Source organism: Chiroxiphia lanceolata, chromosome 3 (genome assembly GCF_009829145.1).
Source record: "Chiroxiphia lanceolata isolate bChiLan1 chromosome 3, bChiLan1.pri, whole genome shotgun sequence".
NCBI classification, from domain to species: Eukaryota; Metazoa; Chordata; class Aves; order Passeriformes; family Pipridae; genus Chiroxiphia; species Chiroxiphia lanceolata.
In genome coordinates, this window is record NC_045639.1 from 39,116,809 (window position 1) to 39,135,923 (window position 19,115).

General features: G+C 34.1%; 1 protein-coding gene across 8 annotated transcripts in view; it reads right to left on the bottom strand.

The window, feature by feature from the left end:
- The window catches only part of RYR2 (ryanodine receptor 2), a 392,367-nt gene that overhangs the window by 100,236 nt on the left and 273,016 nt on the right, over positions 1–19,115 (bottom strand). For all 8 annotated transcript variants that reach the window (XR_004355863.1, XM_032681773.1, XM_032681774.1 and 5 more), the window contains 13 exons: positions 18,816–18,951; positions 17,932–18,118; positions 17,334–17,439; positions 15,961–16,081; positions 14,581–14,750; positions 12,719–12,939; positions 11,329–11,419; positions 8,448–8,588; positions 7,578–7,741; positions 5,231–5,309; positions 4,493–4,582; positions 3,645–3,782; positions 834–911 (listed from right to left, as the gene is read on the bottom strand). Coding sequence is in view for 7 of the 8 variants with exons in the window: in XM_032681773.1 (XP_032537664.1) it covers positions 834–911; positions 3,645–3,782; positions 4,493–4,582; positions 5,231–5,309; positions 7,578–7,741; positions 8,448–8,588; positions 11,329–11,419; positions 12,719–12,939; positions 14,581–14,750; positions 15,961–16,081; positions 17,334–17,439; positions 17,932–18,118; positions 18,816–18,951 (1,722 nt within the window). In the remaining variant the exon portion in view is untranslated. The remainder of the gene's footprint in view (positions 1–833; positions 912–3,644; positions 3,783–4,492; positions 4,583–5,230; positions 5,310–7,577; positions 7,742–8,447; positions 8,589–11,328; positions 11,420–12,718; positions 12,940–14,580; positions 14,751–15,960; positions 16,082–17,333; positions 17,440–17,931; positions 18,119–18,815; positions 18,952–19,115) is intronic.

Below are 19,115 nucleotides of genomic sequence, written 5' to 3' on the forward strand. Positions count from 1 at the left end.
CAAGACAGAAATCAAGGAGGAGAAATCCAGTGTGAGAATTTGATACAGTATAGTATATACTGTACAATTAGCCAGTTAATCTGCTACTGCTGCTTGTTTCCCTGCACCATACCAAAGCTTAGTATGGGCAAACTTCACCCTGTGTTTCAGGAGTCTATTGTAGCCAGCTTTGAACATCATGTTGCAATCACTAGACTGGTACAAACATTCATACTAACTAATTTAAAACTATTTAGTATGCCTACATAATACTGTAATCATATTCACAGTAAAAACTAGCATCATGCTCCATCAAACACCATGAAAAAAATCCTAACTAATGACAGAAACATCATTTATTAACTAAAATATATTGTTCCAGACAGCAGCAATCTACAGATAGGTCTGTCAAAATCATACCTGCAATTCCTTCATTCTCTAATCTCACAATCTTTATTGTAGCAACAGTTCCTAGTTCTTATTTCTTCGGTTTAGGAAAAAAAAGGGCAATGACAAAATGTTTTGGACAGATAACGGAAAAATGAATGAAAAACAGAAAAGATTGGTGCTGCTAGCTCTTCTAAATAGGATTGTCTTCAAAACAACAAATGTTCACAAAGAGAGCTGGGAAAATCAATTCAGGAATACAGAAAATTTTGAAGCTTTTCAACATAAACCATATTTTTTAAGCAACAGAGGATCAAGGAGAAATTATAGAAAAAAACCCCCACAAAAATCAAAGCATATTAAAGAAAGTAAGATTTGGTAGCAAATTATTTAAAATAAACTAGCAGAACTTTAAAAATTAAATTATAAAAAAACAAGGGTAGGCAGTTTAAGTGTTTCTGACTCACATGTAAGTCTCTGGAGAGGGTGACATTGCTCATATCAATTGCTCGAGGAGTGTAACCATGGGCTGTATCTACAGAGATCTGAATGACAAATGTGCAAAACGGTCAAGTTATGCAAGCATTTAATATGAAGAAGTTATCATTAACAAGGCAGGAAAGTAGTGAAAGAACTTCAGGAAAAAGTAACTTGTATATCTCTAGAGAGCAAAAAGATCCTATGTAGCCCAACTGAAAATAAATCAAGGTCATAAACTTAAGTGAGAATTAGGCAAAGATCAACAAAGTTTGTTCTCATGGACAGCCAGCCATCAGACACAAATCCCTCTCATTCAAAGGCAAATTTTACTTGAACTCCTTTAAGGTTTTAACCTACCTATTGTGGATCAGGCCATACTGAAGTTATAATAAAATCTCTGCATTTTCTAGAGATTTTTTTTTTCTCAGCAGGCAAAATCTCAGACAATCACGTTGAAGGTGAATTCAGGCAAAAATCAAATTCTGAATTTGGCTTTTCAACCATATTTCTACATTTAAGACTAGAATCTACAAAATACTTCTCTTTTACCTTCTGTTTCTCCTCTCCACTCAGAAAATATCACCATTTTGTCATTCTTTCTTTCTACTGCCTGCATTTGTCACAACTTTGCTCATTACATTGACACAAATGGTCAAAGAAGGTTAAAAAATTATGGAGGTTCTCTGGGTGACAAGCCACTGATACAAGAAGTGTGGCTGGAAAAGGGGAAAAAAGTGTGGCTAGAAAAGGGGTATTGCTAGGCTTTCCTCTACATATTCTGCAGTAATAGATATATGTCTCCCTCAGGTAGGTCTTCCTATAGAAAGAATAGTGTCCAGACTTTCGCTCCTATTTGTGATATTATTTTAATATGTATTTATATGAGCATGTAGAGGCCTAAAAGTTTGAAGGCTTCCTTTCAAAAGGCAGTTATTATTCATAGACAATAGCATAAAGGATGCATAAGCAGCACGCAGTAAATAAATACTGAAAAAATACTATTTTCTAAAGCAAACAATGCAAGTATTGTTACATTAACATGAAGGTAGTGATTAAATTCACAATCCTAAACATCCACTGGTCAGATTATGTGACTAATACATCTGTTCTAGAACAAGCAGCAATCACAAGTATTGAGGCCATGTTGCTGAGAACACAACTGCATCGGGCAGGGCACGTCTCAAGGATGAAGGACCACCGCCTCCCTAAGATCTGGCTTTATGGTGAACTTGCCACGGCTGCTGCAAGAGAGGAGCCCCGAAGAAAAGATACAAGGACTCCCTGATATAACATCTCAGCCTTGGCCATACTGATCAACATAACTGGCCTACTCTGGCCTCAAATCGGCAGGTCTGGAGACACAGCATCTATAACGCTGCCGTTTCCTTTGAGAACGCACGCAGGATCACTCTCGAGGAGAAAAGACAAGGCAGAAAGAATCGTGTCTTGCAGAATGTACCACCTAAGGAGTCTTTCTGCTGTGCCTTTTGCAATTGGACATTTCTATCTCGTATTGGCCTTATCAGCCACCAGCGTGCTTGTAACAAATGTGGATAGAGCCTTCCCAAATCTTTGTTCACGAAGCCTGGCCATGATGATGATGGGATGACAGCGCATTTTAAAAACATAATGATTATTAATATGATAATGTACTCTGAAATACAGAAATATTTTAGGTTTCAGAAACTCTTCTAGAAAAGTTATACAAATTCATTATAGTAAGGGAAGATAGTAAACATAGCTACAAAAGTTGTTTTCATATGTTGTTATAATTTGAATCTCAACTAAAAAGCTATTCATTCTGAGATCCTTATGCTTAAAGCATATACAAATATCTCTATCAGTACAGTCTTCGAGACTGGTATTATACACATCAGAAAGTCAGGAAATTTGGAAGTCAGTAGTTTTGGAAGGCAATAACAGTGTACAAACTACAACGTGTAGTTTAGCCCAAGTACTAAATCAAATCACTTTATATACAGTAGGGTCTATATAGAGCTGAGAGGCAGGTTCAACTGTTCATTTTACACAGGTATATCACCACTCAAACATGTAAATAATGCAGAGCTGAGTGGAAAGAAGAGGAAAAGATTTTTCCCCTCCAGTTTATTTCACCTATTTGTTTGCCCTCCACGTGTGTCTGTGTGAATCAGATTTTCTCACCTCCCTAGTTTAATTGCAAAGTATGTGGAGCTCTAAGAGAACTTAGTGTCACTATTTCTCCATTTTATCCTTACAGAATTTTGATTTCAGAAGTCCATTCTAAAAGATAAATAATAATTCATCATTTTGGCAATCTACGGATGTAAATTTATGCTGCGTTAACACTGATTCTTAAGTTTCCTTGACAAAAATAAGTATAAAAGTAACTTTTATATGTACTTTTATTTATTTATTTATATACTTAAAGGTGTCATAGACACCAAATTTCAAAAAATAGTAGACTAAAATCATATTAATACTCACAATTAATATGTAATCACCAGCTGGAGTAAATAATTCCCCTTAATACCACGGTTAATTTTAAATCAGATGAACAAATCCATTCTTATTTCAGTTTTGTTTAGTTTTACTTTTTTTGAAAATGTTTTTTAGCATATTACTTTGGAGCAGGGAAATAAAGTTCCAGCTTCAGTGAACAGAAATCCAAACCAATTGTCAGAATTGTACAATTATCTGTGAAAAATGCTTTCACATATTTTTATGCTACAAGTTTATTTCATCACTTTTAAAACCAAAGACCAGAGAGCAGATTTTGCATGCCTTCTTGTTAAAAAGATTTTAGCAAAATGACTCACTTGACTGGTTTGAGATATGCGACGTGTCCGATTATACAGTGCCATGGAATCTCCCTCCCGTGTTCGTTCAATTCGCCATCCCCATGCCAGCATAGTCTTTAATGATTCTTTGATTGGCCATCGATAAATTTCTTTCTCCTAAAAGAATGTACATACAATAATTAACTTGTTTATTACAGCTGTACAGAGCAAAAAACCAGTTTGGACGTTTCCTGTTTATGAGATGCAAAGAAATGTACTTAAATAAACCCTTACGGTCCAGGGTTAATGAAACGAGGCAAATAAACAAGATATTAAAAAGCTTATTTATAATTTCAGGGTTGGGCAGAAGAATTCTGGCCCTGCAGGAAGCTGATAATCTCATCCTGTTAACAGCATTCTCAGACATGAAGTCAAAGGTAGAGCAGTAATTCTCAGGAGTAAGTGTTCTGTCTGCTACATGAACCAAAAAACCAAAATCATAGAATCATAAGAAAGTCTATGTTGAAAGAGACCTCTGGACATCATCTGCCTCTACCTTCTGTTGAGATCAGACAAGCTAACCTAATTGGGCTACGAATTATTTTACTATATTTTCATGTATTTAATATATTTGACTATAAAATTTACCAGCATTATCACACTTCAGTTTAGCCCTAAGTTATGCCACATAAATTCAGCCATGTGAGAAAACAGACTGAGTGGCTTATTTAATATACAATAAAACCCTTCTATATCTTTTCAAGGTTTGGGGGAAGGCAACAACCACACATTAACTGACATACTCCAAATAATCTTTTAAAATTATATAAACACAAGATGATATTTTCAGTGATATTTCAACCACCCTGAATGAACAAATTCTTTACCTTTTCAGACAGTAACTTATACTGTTTCATTAATGGTTGCACTTTTGCAGATTCAGAAAATGTTTCACCATACGTCCATCCATTGGCAAACTGAAAACAGCAACAATAAGTAAGGAAAAAATGGAGAAAAGTAAAAAAAATACCTATTTTTATTGGTACAAATTAACTGAACAATGCTTCTGCAGACCTGTTCTCTTAAAGTTTCCTTTCTACTATTTTCTCAACATTTTCTCAACCAACATTTATATTATCTGTACATTGAAAAGTGAATCATGTAGTGTGCCATCTTTTTGCGAATTAATGATTACCCAAAGCTATCATATTAATACTCTTTTCTTTTGCAGATTTATATGGAGTAGAATATCATGCTACAGTGGAGTAACTATTTCTAACAGTGGACAAATGGCACAAAGGAATAAAAATACTAAAGACCTTTTTTGCTTAAAAAAAAAAAAAGTAATTTCAAGTCCATAAAACTGCTAAACAACTAGCAAGTATGTTTACTCAAAAGTCAACAATAAAAATGATGAAATGATGAAACATTATTTTGAAACACTCATATGCACTTACAGAACTTTTCTTCAAATACATTTCAAGAAAATTATGTGCTTATATCTTATCTACATACTAACTTGTAGCTTTATGAAAAATAATAACATCCAGAGTAAAACATTTTAAAGATGAAATGGATTCAAATAAAAAAATCTGATTTTGCTTTAACAGGAACATAGATTTTACCTTTTCCATTGACCACTTATCATGAGCATGTTCTGCATATTTGTTAATGAAATATTCTAGCTTTTCAGGGATTGTAATGCTGAAAGTGAAGAGAAAATTAGCATTATATCACACATGCTAAAATGTGAATGCTTTTGTTTTGAAGAAAACTTCAAAGTATATAACTAATAATGCATACATCAATTCAACACATCTTACTGTGCTGTTCTTCCTCACCTACAGTTTGCTCCAAGGCCTAGTTAAATCAAGGAAGAAATCTGAATTATTTAATGGGCATTGAATGACAATCACAGCTGTTGTAGGAATTTTACTTCTTTGAAATGTGTGCAGGGAAAATCAATAATGATATTGAGCACTCATGCTTCTTGACACGTATTTCTTTTACTATAATTTTATTAGTATTAAAGATAAAACTATGACTTATAGTTTCAGAATTATGGTAGCAACTTATTGCACATGTCCATTATAAACTAAGTGCGATAACAGTCCTTTTAGAAACACATCATCTATTTTATACATTCCTACAAATTGAATTATATGCTTGAAGCACACTAACTTATGCAACTTGAAAATTATATGCCTAATGCTTTATTTTCCAACACACCAGTGAATATTTAAAATATTAAAATCCTTATTAAAAATAATAAAAAGCCACACAAATTAATACACTAGCCTTTCAAGAGGTGTACAGGACAGTGCAGAAGTTAAGGTTTCTGAGGCAGTAAAGAAAAAGGAATGATTTTTAGTTGTCAAGCAAGTACTAGAGATAGAACCTTCTTCGAGAAAAAATTTATCAAATATCAGTAGTTTTCTTCATCTGCATTCTTACAAATGAAAAGGATTAACTGCTTCTTGGTCATTGCTGAAATAACAAAATCTTCCCTTCTAACACATAGGATTTGGTAGTAGAAGCGTTACAGTGCCACCTACTGCAAAGTAGAAGAGTCTGGATTTTAATTTTCAGTCATAAGAAAAAGCAGAAATGTAAACCAGAAATGTCTGAGTAACAGTTTGCAAGAGCCTAACCACATACAAAGGTCAGAAAATATTCATCCAGCGCTGTCATCAGTTTTTTTATTGTTTGAAAGAGTGTATTTCAGGGGGAACTCTACTAGTGCTATAATACTTCAAATAATTTCAGAAATGCAATGAACTGACAAGTAAAAAAATGTCCTATTACCTACAGCTTAATATAAATAGGTCTAGTAGTAAGCAATGTGATGCAGGATTTGCATGTTAAAAGAATGTTAAGATAATTTGTAGGTGACATAGCATTAGTGCTTTCTTTGTCTTGAAATATCACAGAACTGGTGACTATGGCAAAGAAGTGACCTATGGTTTGAGTAATGTTAAGTAACATTTTCTAAGTTTTTCAAATATATTCTGTCTATCTACAATTTTTCTCAAAAATGACACCAGATAAAATAATATTCAATTTGCTAAATGATAATATAATACTCTTACTAAATTTTGTTAAACCTTCATATATTTTAAATACATTTTAGACAAATGAATTTTCATGGTGGCTGAAGGGATTTCTATATTCCAGACTAGACTGTGGCTTTTACTACCATATTTCAATGTGCATACATGTACAATCATGCTGTAACACAGGTATCAACCTACTGACAGCATTTTGTGTGCTGAATACAGGCAGAAAGCTCACTGAAGCAACTGAAGCAAATGTCTTACAAGAGGAATTTTTCAAGATACAGTGCATAGCCACGCTTCTATAAGACTGTTCTATAGAAAGGAAAACAGCATGCTGGCTGTAGTCAAAAATCAGGGCAGAAAATTTCCATTTAGATACGTGCTCTGTCTGGCTAATGTACTTAAAAAATCATGGTCAGAGTATGACTGCCCAGAGAGAATGAATATCTTTCTGCCCAGTTCCCCATTATTCATAATAAAATGATTATATGAATGCATGATCAAACATAATTTTTTGTAGGTACAGTGTCACTCACACATACTGGAATTAGTGTCTTGTCACATGTTAATAATGACAGGAATGAGCAGGCTAGTCTACTTTTTCAGCTCCTAAAAGCATGATGGTTTGTTTGCAGCAGACATATAAAGATAATTGGACAATTCTATCTTCAGGGTAAAAATGCATTAAAAATATTCTAATTTGACCAAGAAATTAGTTATGTAACTTGATAGTTATTGTTTTACATGATTTAAAATAAATACTTAAGTAAAAATAAAAATTTAAGGTCTCAATTTTATCCAGAAGATAAGCATTCTAAAGAGAGGAAAAGCTGTAAATTCCCATTATACCAAACAACAGATTTTCCCCCCCTCTTTTACACATTCACAATTAAAAAAAAATGAAGTAATTCCTTACTTTGAGGTATCAACAGGTTGAGGATTAAAGTTCCCATCTGAATCCATTGAAGCCTGTTTTTCCATCATATTGACATAATTTGATTCCATGTAATCTGGAGGTAAGGCCCCAGCAACTGCGCTCAGACAAGGCAAAGCCAGTTTGAACAGTTCTTGTTCATATTTCTGTGGAAAACACCAGGAATAGAAAGTGAGTAGTGAATAGGAACTTTCAGCATCATTGCTGAAACTGATACAGCTATGTGTGAAACCAAGCAGTCACAGACTGGCTTTCTTGATGTGAAATTGAATCTTTGTTCTGAAAATAAAACTGTCCAAAGTATGTAGATAAAACTAGGATCAAGTCTTGCTCTTGCTCAAATAAATGAGAAAAGTGCAGACTTCACTGGCAGAAAAAATAGACATTTTTCAGATGCCTAAGAAGAAAACATAGCACAAGAATATGCACAGCATTCCGAAATACTTAGATTTGAAATGAAACTGATGAAATTTTAAGTAGATTTGTTAAAAACTGTCACAGAATGAACAATAAATACATAACAAGGTGTATTATTAAATTTTTGTCCAACATAGAATTGATTCAAAGGTGTTGCAACTACAACTACTAAGCAGAGAACTGTACAGATCTATACAGATATATAACAAGATTACTGCTTTACTGATATATATTTTTTTAATGAGCAGAAAAATGGTATACCTACATTAAAGCAGAAGTTACAAGAGAAAGATTTAAATTTACTAAAGCCTGTATCTTTTCCTTCAAAGTGCACAATACAGTACTGACAAAAGCTGGATAAAAATCACAGATTAAAGAAAAAAAGATTACACAGTAAGGATTTTACAGCAATAGATGGATATTAAAATTACTTACCTTTTGAGATAAAGCATCAAAAATACCCCAGAACAACTTTCTGGATAAATGAAGTTCTTCTTCTGAGGCAGCACCAAAGTTACCCCATCCACTTGGCAAACAATAATACTTCCAGCATCTTTCATAATGATTTGTCAGCAACTAAAACAAAACATATTTCGAAAGCAAATAAAATTATCTGTTGAGGTCCTTCCATTCTGGCACTTGACCATTACAGACATTACCAGAAGAATTTCTATCTTTTTATCAATAATCGATGTTGTGTATCTCTTTTTTAAATCACTGGAGCATATACACACAGAATTAGAAGTTTTTTCATCTTTGTTTCAAAGCTTTTTGGAAAAAAATCTTGCAAGTCACAGTCAGTAAAGATCTGACAGGATTCTCTTTTTCCAGTCAGAACACATGTCAAGGTGGAAAAATGCAGACATTCATAGTAAAAATCTGCACTATTTATGCACAAAAATAAAGACAGGACTTAAAAAAAAAAAAGTCTGATGTGCAGAAGTGAGAATTTTGATAACCAAAAATATAATCTTGATACTGCACAGTTCTGTTATACTTTTAATGGATTGGGGGGAAAAAAACCAACAATACACGTAATATATTTTTATACCTTCATATTTAAATAATCTATTAATACCTATTTACTACTTAAATTGGTCAGATGATTAAAGAAAAAACAGAGAGAAGAACTTACATGCATACAGCCTGTAAAAAGACAAAAGTTTTATCATTTATGTAGAACCACAGGAGTCTCAGAAATATGGACTCTAAGAGTCAAATATGTATCTGAAAATATTTTTTCAAACTATATTCTATTACACAATGGCCAGATAAGTTTGCTTTTAGACTGCATGAGCATACTGATATATATATACATATATGCTTTTAAACCTAGTCAAGAGAGTAAAGGTAGGTCTTAGTCTTAGAAAAGTACCTGATGAAGCACTGAACATGAATTAAGAGGAAATAAAAAGGCAGCTCTATTCCATAAAGTTTGCCATATATTATACAGGAAAAACACCATAGATTTGAATTCACTTGTTGCTTAAACTGAGGAAATTTTTAACTGTAGAAATAGCAAATGTATTCACAGTAGGTAACACTGTATTCTGATTAGCCTTCATTATTTCCTCCTTTTTTCCCATTGAAAATTATATTTCCAGATGCCTGATTAACTTACAGTTGCCTTTTTAGATTACTATAATCTGTTTGCCAGTACAAGCCCATAAGGAATACACAGAGTACTTTCAAATCAGAAACACATTAATAGGTACGGGTAGGAGTCCCTTGTTAAATCACTGAAAAACAGTTTATTGTCAGTGAAACCTCTTAAAAGTTATAGGTCTATCATCAGATCAAGAGTTCACTTTCCTCAGAAACTCCTATTACTTGTTTACGGTCAATGGACAAAATCTTTTGCTAACATGGTTCTCTTCACATCTATATTCTTGCAAGGCCTGACTTGACAAAAGGATCCAATTATTATTTCCTTACTGTTCAGTTCGGCAACATGGGAAACTCACTGCAGTCATGACCCTCAGTATCATAAAGCCTGCTCTTTCAGATGAACAGATGTCAAGGAACTGGGGTTGTTCCTTCCCAAAAAACAAAACCCTGAAGGTCTGTAGCCATGGAGAGAGCACCAAGTTAATCTTTGGTTTTAGCAGCACAAAAAATGTCATAATGCATTAGAAGGGACCACTTTAGGGCAACATACTAAATTATCAACTACATTTCTCATACACAGACACTGAAGAATGGCAGATCCAGCATCTTAGTTTGATCAACGACTTCTTAAGGAACAGAAACAAAATTATGAAGTCCTTGGCAGGACTTCGCAGCAGGTCCTGGGTTTGAGAATAATGATTTAAATTCCTCCTCTGAGGTCAGAGACCTGATAGGTTTTAAAATCATAAAAATATATTAAGTAAGAAAAGATTAAATACCTCATTCAGAGTGGAAGTGGGAAAGCACTAAAAAGGACTGCTGAAAAACAGTAGGTAAGGTAGGAAGCCATTTGTTTCTTAGAACTGATTATGATGATATTCTGAGGAATCTTCTCAGAAACAAAAAAACACACATTTTTCTTGTGCATTAGGAATCAGAACAAAAAGATATGGATAAACTTTTGGGATCTAAAACCAAAATGAAACTTCATTACTAAATATGTATTTCTTAGATTTCCAGGTCATCATGGCCAGGCTTCGCGAATGAAGATTTGGGAAAGGCTCTATCCACATTTGCTACAGGCACGCTGGCGGCTTATGAGGCCAATACGTGACAGACATATCCGATTGCAAAAGGCACAGCAGAAAGACTCCTTAGGTGGTGTATTCTGCAAGACACGGTTCTTTCTGCATTGCCTTTTCTCCTCGAGAGTGATCCTGCGTGCGTTCTCAAAGGAGACAGTTGCGTTATAGATGGTGTGTCTCCAGGCCTCCCGATTGGAGGCCAGAGTAGACCAGTTATGGTGATCAATATGGCCAAGGCTGAGATTTCCAGGTACCAACTACAGAAAAAGTGTCTGTTTTCCAAGAGCAAGGAAAACCAAAGCAAAGGACAGAAGTAAGGGTACATACAGATTATAAATTGCTATGTTTTGTGCATAGGATTCTGCCCCCTTCCACAAAAGGTTTTTCTTTTCTATGTCCACATGGGCTAAAACAAACAGGAGATAAAGGAGAAGCAAATAGTAGACTTGGACTTCATAATTCTATATGAATTGATGTAAATCAGACTGAATTTCTCCCAAAGTAACAATTTATCTTTAAAAACCATGGCCTTAGATTACTGCAGAGTGGAGATAATGTAGCAAAGATTATAGAGAATCTTCTCCATGCAAGCATTTTCTGTTGAATACTAATATATATTTTACCTTGAGAGGCATCTTTGCATGTTCATTTAATAGAGGAACATCAAATACTAATCTTCTCAGCAAATGCTGCATCATGGAAGGCCGCAACTGCCTAAAAGCAGACAAACCATTTCAAAGGGGTGTACCAGCACAGTTTCATTCAAATAATTAACAATTACATTAAAGCAACATATCAGTTCTATGTCATTACAATTCTTCAAATTCATAAAAACTGGACAGAAAAAAAAGTTGTCCAGAAGAAAGCAAACAAGTGCATACCAAATAAAATATTCTGAACTAGCTGCAAATCAAATGTTTTAAAGAAGCTGAGAAAATACCTTATCAATAGACAGAGAAAAGCAGGAAAAAAATACTCAATTTTGATATTGTGTATTAGGATCACCATGCACACGAGAAAAGGATATAATGTAAATTTCTTGTAATATATCTCAATGGTTCTTAAAATATCCTAGAAACTAACAAAGACATAAGAGCACTATCTCTTTAGAAGTCCTAAACAAGACACACAGCAGTGGACACAACTGGAAAGACAGTGGAAATAGTTATAATACGTATGTTAGAATGGCATGAACATTAAAGCTTTCCAGATAAATAACAAGCTCTGGTCCGTTTTATTGGTTCCTATCATGGTAATATATATATAAAATTGTCAATGTGATATTTATTTAAATAAATGCTATCTAGTACTTTTTACAGTATTATAGTATAAATATCTGTAATTTCTGAACGCATTTCCACACTATGAAAAAAATCACAGTGAAATATTAAAAAAAACCAAAACATCTCTGTTGAACTGAAAGCCTATATATTAACTTTAACCAGAAATTGAATTCATAAGTGTTTAGTCAACTTCCGATAATTAAGCCTGTAGGCTTTTAAAAAACTTGGGTAGTAATTAACTGGTTTTGAGTCTGCAGACACCCAGACAAAATTTGTCCCACAGGTATCAATAATCAGGCATAACAATATTAGTCATTGATTAGGATTTCAAATGTAAAACATAGTAAATAAAAATCTACATAGAAATGTATAAGTTCCATGTTGATCAACCACACTTCCAATTTGTATAGATAAAAGTATTTAAATTGAAATTCAGTGTATATATAATTCCACAATTCCAGAGCTCTGTCTTTTTACAGTACCTCCTCTTTGTTAATCACAACGGATTTAATTTAAAAGATTTGGTAACAACAAAATAACTGAGGAGTGATATGGGTAATTAATAAAGCTGCAAATTGAATACACTATATTAAAAACCATACAATCATTTGCCAGGAAAAAAAAAGTCTTAATTATGTTACTGGTGGCACAGTTCTGAATTCCTCTATTATAAATATCACAGGTTACTTTATCAGTTAGCATTCCTGTACAGCCAGGAGTATTTTCTTACCCACAGATTGACAGCAAACACTCTTCAATAGAATCTCGCTGAGCTTTGGTAAGAGAGCATCCCTTTGAGAGTCTGTACACAGTATGTAACAAGGAATCAATGAGGGAAGCGTGGTGCTCTGTGCCAGCAAAAAGAGGAGCACATCTGGTCAAGAGAGGCAAGACTGCTGTGCAAAGGTATCGATTCAGAGCCAAAGCCATATCCGTAGCACTTAAAGCAGCCTATGAATTAAATGGGACAGAAATTAGACTTGTCTCATCAATGTTGTTACAAATGAAAGGAATTTGTTGGGTTTTTTTTCTTTTGTAGTAGTTACAAAGAGGGAAATTTCCAAAACACAAATGAAGATTTGATACCTACTGAAAGCTAGATGCCTATCTCCTTCTCCTACTTCTGAAGTCTCATAGATGGCTTTTGTTTTGTTTTTAGTGAATGAAAACAGAACACTAAAGGTAACCATTCAAAAACAAAACAATTTTCAAGACTATATTGAAGAATGTCATAGTTGCTTAACAGAACACTCCAAAATCAGGTAATACCAGTCAGTATTTTTGTTATGATCAAGGCCAAGTTTCATGTGAGAAAAAAAATCCTCCCCTGCTCTTTCTTAGATATCTGGATGAAAAGGACCTGGGAGTGCTGGTCCTTTTCACAAGCCAGTGTGTGCCCAGGTGGTCAAGAAGGCCAGTGACATCCTGGCTTGTATCAGCAATAGTGGAACCAGCAGGACCAGGTCAGTGATCGTTCCTCTGTACTTGGCACTTGTTAGACTGCTCCAGTTTTAGGCCCCTCACTGCAAGAAAAGACATTGAGGTGCTGGAGAGAGTAAAGAGAAAGGCAACAGAGCTGGTAAAGGGTTTGGAGCACAAATCTTACGATGAGCGGCCAAGGGAGCTGTGGCTGTTTAGCCTAGTGGAGAAAAAAAAGGCTCAGGAGAGACCTTATCAATCTCTACAGCTACCTCAAAGGAGGTTATAGTGAGGTGGGGGTCAGTCTCTTCTCACAAGTAACAAGAGACAGGACAAGACAAAATGGCTTCAAGTTGCATCAGGGAGGTTTAGTTTAGTTATCAGGAAAAATTTCTTCATGGAAAGGGTTGTCATTGGAGCAGGCTGCCCAGAGAAGCAGTGGAATCACAATCCCAGGAAGTGTTCAAAAACTTAAATATGCTCCAAAAAGTGGATATGGCACTTCAGGACATGGTTTAATGGTGAACCATGGTGGTGCTAGACAGATGGACTTGATGATCTTAGAGGCCTTTTTCAACCTTAACAAATCTATGATTCTAAATAACAACATAATTATTTTCAGAGTTGACATAATAGGTCAGACAGGAAAACCAAAGTCAATGTCTTAGCCCTCATAATAGCTCTCTAAAGCTAATCTTTCTGGACCAAGACATTTAAGAAAAATTAGATTGAAATAAGCCTCACAGAATAAAAAGGTAACAATATTGAGGAGGAACTAGACCAAAAAATCTGTCATTTTCTAAATAACAATGTAGGTGTCTCTAAAAAATGCACAGAGATGAATACTTTCTGTGTATCTTTGGAAAGAGGCTCTCAGGTACATGCTTCACCAGCAGCTCATCTGATTTTGATTCCGTAGCACAAGCTCAGGAAGTCTCCTGGGGAAAGGCATTGCATCTTTTATTGTATGGGTAACAGTGGGGACTCTTATAAAGTGAGCATTATTCTGGACAACTCATCTCCAAGTAATATCAAATTTCAGCAGCAACACACAGTACATCCAGAATTTGAGAAATGTAGAAGACATGAAGACACAAAAAATGTTTTTCTGAGGAATGAAAAATGCTTTAGTGTTCAGTAAGAATCAAAATAAAAACAGACTTAAACCCTTACTGTATCTAAAGAAGCAGCAGCACGAAGATCTGGCAGAAAGCCAACTTCAAGAAGGTGTAGAAGAAAATCCTGATCCTCAATTCCATAGACCCTGTCAAGGAACAAAACCATGGCTGCCTTGTGATCTGGGCAAAACCCCGCAGACATGTCAGGTTCCACCACAGTACCATCTAAAAGGAAGAAACAAGACTTCAATGACAAGGATCATCCTTCATCAGCAGACCAGGCAGTCTAAGCATCTTCCCCATGCTTTTATTACAAAAAGTTAAATGAAAAAGAATGTGTAAGGCTAATTCTATCCAGAGAGACCTCAAAGTCCATTCATGCTTTTCTGTTTCTGCTTTGTGTATCAAGGGATTCTTACCAGGTGATATTCTGATATGCTAAGTACTAAAAATATAATAATTAATCTATAGAACTACATAGTTTTTAGAAGAAGCAGACAGAAAGTAAAAATTACAACAATTCTACATCAAATATCCTGGAAATGCAGCATTGGTGACCATATCTATAATGTGTGACGAAGAATTAAGAATGTACTTAAAAGTTCTCCGTATCTGAAAACTTTTGAAATATCACTGAAATATTTTAAAATGTTGATACTTTCATTTTGAAAAGCAGTAAGCAATTCTGTATCTGTGAGCGGCATTCTGCTACTGAGGTATCATCTACTTATCTATAACTATTTGGAACATAAATAAATAATGGTGTTATAGAAGGATTAATCTTTTTATGTCTTCTACAGCAACCTATTGGACAATCTTGTGCTGTGAGTTCTTAGACAATCCAAGCTGCAATTATAATGCTCTCTCTCCAGACACCTTAAAAAGCAGATGTAACTCCTTTCCCCTTTTTATACAGATGCTCTCATAGCTCCCATAATTGCAACCAATTCTATATAGGCAGAAAACACAAAGAAATACATTTGCCTATATATGGCACATCTATAATTTCACCACAGTTGCTGAAGAACAACTCTGGTGTCTTAGTAAGATCTGCTAGAAACAATTGATAGGGTTAGAACAACAAAAGCTAACGATTATACTATTGAGAAAATATATCTTAATTTTTTAAAATTGTTTATAAAAACCAAAAGCATGCATTCTTAACTTTCTTTTTAAAGTGGTAATAGATTTTCATAACTCCGTTTAATGGGATTTTTACCTTAGTGATTTAAGAGTACACAGAATTATTGACTACAGCATGCAAAAAAGATTTTTGAAACATGTTTGAGATACATGATTTCTCCTCTAACTCACATAATAAATAGTTTAATTTCTATAGTATTTTTAATTGCTGAGAAAAGTATGAGTGTCAATACATCAATAAATTACAAAACATAATAGGATGGGATAAAAAAATGCAGAACAACCATATTACCTTTAGCTATGGTTGGCATGTGGAAAGGAATACTAATTACTCCCACCAAATCTTCCAGTGGAATCAAAGACCGTAGAATTGATCTGATTCTAATGGCTTCCCCTTTACCAGCATGGATTAGCTTAGGAAAAGACAAATAAAAAATTAACAAGGCCTTCTTTTTATCTTCAGTATGTGTTCATGGTCTGGAAACTTCCTGAATCATGGACAGACAAAAAATGACTTCTTCCAAAATCACACTCTAATTAACAATGTAAATTTCAAGCAATCTGCATATATTTGCTCTATTTTGGATGCAAATGTACAAAGTCTAAAAATCTAGTTGTTTGGTTATTAAATAAGACTAAGTTTTCAGAATGGAGTATTAGGTAAAAGAGGTGGACAAAGCATTTAAATATAGCATATGGTGGGAGGGGTGGAGGGAAGCAGAAGCAAATTTTGTGATTAAAAAAGACAGTTTTTCTGTCCTGGTCAAATAAGAACACTTTCAGGTATTCCAGTTGTTTCAGTTTTGTTTTTAAAAAAAGGCAGGAAGACAATTCTTTTATTCAAACAAAAGAGATATTCATACACTGACTTTATTAAATGGATATATCTCTCTTTTTTAAATTATTAATCTCTTCAATAATCTTATACTGATCTATACTAATCCATATTAATTAAGGAACATTTCAGGGTGAAATTAAAAGCTATTTATAAGTAAATCTTTGAAGAATAGGAATATATATTGAATCATAAACAACAAATATTTTCAAATACTTTCAAGCTCTTACAAAATAAGTGGCAAGGGTTTGGTTTTTACAGTGTATCTAATTCTTTATATCTAATGCCTAAACAGTGACATCTTACCTTTGAGAAGGTTTGTCAGTGTGAATAAAGATTATGAGATATTAATGCGTACATTCAAGGATAATGCTATCCTTACATTGTAAAAGAATGTCCTATAATATTTACACTTTGCTAACATTTAAACTTTTATATGCAATTTAAAGAGTCTGTTTAAATACATATATGAAGAGTAAAGCTGTGGTTTGCAAAAAATAAATCACTCTATCACAACAAATAGGGAAATCTGAGGAATTTGATTGTCACACTGGACAATCAAACAAAACCAAAAACAAAACAAAAAAAATCCACGAAAAAAAAACCCAAAATAGCAATGGAATAATTATTTTTAAAAGAACAGCTTCCAAATAGATTTTTTTTCCTTGCAAATTATGAAAACACCACATTATGTCCACTAAGAAATTATGTAGCCATATCACTGCTTTAATACCTGATAACATGTTACTGTGAAAAAAAACAAACAGCAAACCATGGATCAGTCAAATAACTATGCTTTTAATTTTTAATGCATGAAGAATAAAACTTACATGCATTTCAGGGGCACAACGTCCTAAGAGATCAATCAAAGCAGCATAAAAGGTCATGATTGCATTTCCCATGTGAATAGTGTCATCTTCTTGTTCTTCAATTTCTCTGTAATTAGTTAAATGTTACAACAATTAAAAGATGAAAAAAAATACAAGGAAGTACTTTACAACAGTAATAAATAAAGAAAATCTACTCTAGATGTAACAGCTTACACAGAGTGGCTTCTGCTAATTAGCAGACTCTTAGCAGACTAGGACAGAATGTATTTTGTCCCTAAGAGATTGTAGTGACATCTGCTTTGTAACCATTGATACCATTTATCTGCCTCATTTTGCATCAGACATCATTTGCATCAAACTCTTAACTGACTGGTAAAGAACAAACAGAATTTCAAAGATGTTTTAATATTTAGAGTTACTTAAATTAGCACTGCAGAGAAAGCACAGTTTACATAATACAAATTTCTACTCTTCACAGAATCCAAGGGAGAATCCAACTGATAATTGAAGTGTTAAAACAAACAAGTCATTTCACACTTACGATTATAAAACAAATAGTCAAATATTATGGCAGTGTAAGTGGTTCTACTGCACCTACAGGGTTTTACTAGATCCATTACTTGGGGAAGGTCCATCTCTTGTTGTATCTTCTGATATTTCTATTGCCTCTTCCATGGCAGCAAGTAACCCGTTGCCTCCTTCTCCTCTTAGAGCTGGACCAAAACATTCAGGTCGACGAATAAGCAGTCTGACTACAACATTAGCATTCTCCTCCACACTCTCTCCTACCACACAGAACAAATATCAAGATATAAGATTATAACAAAAAGAGTTCTGAAATATAATCAGAAAAAGGTACACAAAAGTGCAGAGTGCATGCATCAGTAGATGCTTTTAACTGCAAAACAGTTTAAATATCACAACAAAGTTATATAAACATGCATACTCCTTTATTACGGCAATAAAAGCTATGAAATAAAATCTGTGTTTTCATTCAAAATTAAATAGAGCCAAAGAATTAGCTATGTAGTAAAGGGTGTTTAAAGCATCACTGAAACTACTGATTTGTAGTAAAGACTCACAGCCAAGTGCAAAGGTTAATGAGAGGACTGATATAAAAGCTGAACATTAAACTATAACTGCTGGACTATCTAAATCTTCACAAAAAGATGAGGGTTTGGCTTCGCATTTAGCATGACTTTATCACAGAAAGATTTAGGACTCTCTGCTCTGCTTTCAAAAGAGAGGTCAGCATTTCAAAGATTAAAGCTGAATCTGAAAAATGGAGCATAGGCTCACAAGATCCTATACGACTTGTGAAATGGGCATCTAAGATAATGTATGTATTGAATAATTATAGTGTTTCTGCAATTGTCCTTTAAATTTACAGTAAATTATCTAGTTGGCTTGTATTACTATTTAAAATTACAAACTTATTTGAATATTAGAGGAAGTTATAAAATATATAAGCTTCTACTCTACCATTGCAAAAAACAGCAAAACGAAGAAAATCCAAATATCGTTCTCCTTCAACTGGATTCCATCCAATGTCTGGGTAGCCTTTATAAATTAACAAAGGACAGCTCTGCAATCCACATCCAGCCAAGTAGCGAACTACCTAAAAGCAAAGTAAGATGAAAAATACATTAATTGTGAAAAAGAAGGGAAGTGCAACTTCAAAGGGAAGCATTCCCACTCTGTGTCAAGACATGATGTCCACATTCTATTATCTCTGACGCAACCATGTCATACTGTGGGCAAATCAGAAAAGCACCCTCTTCA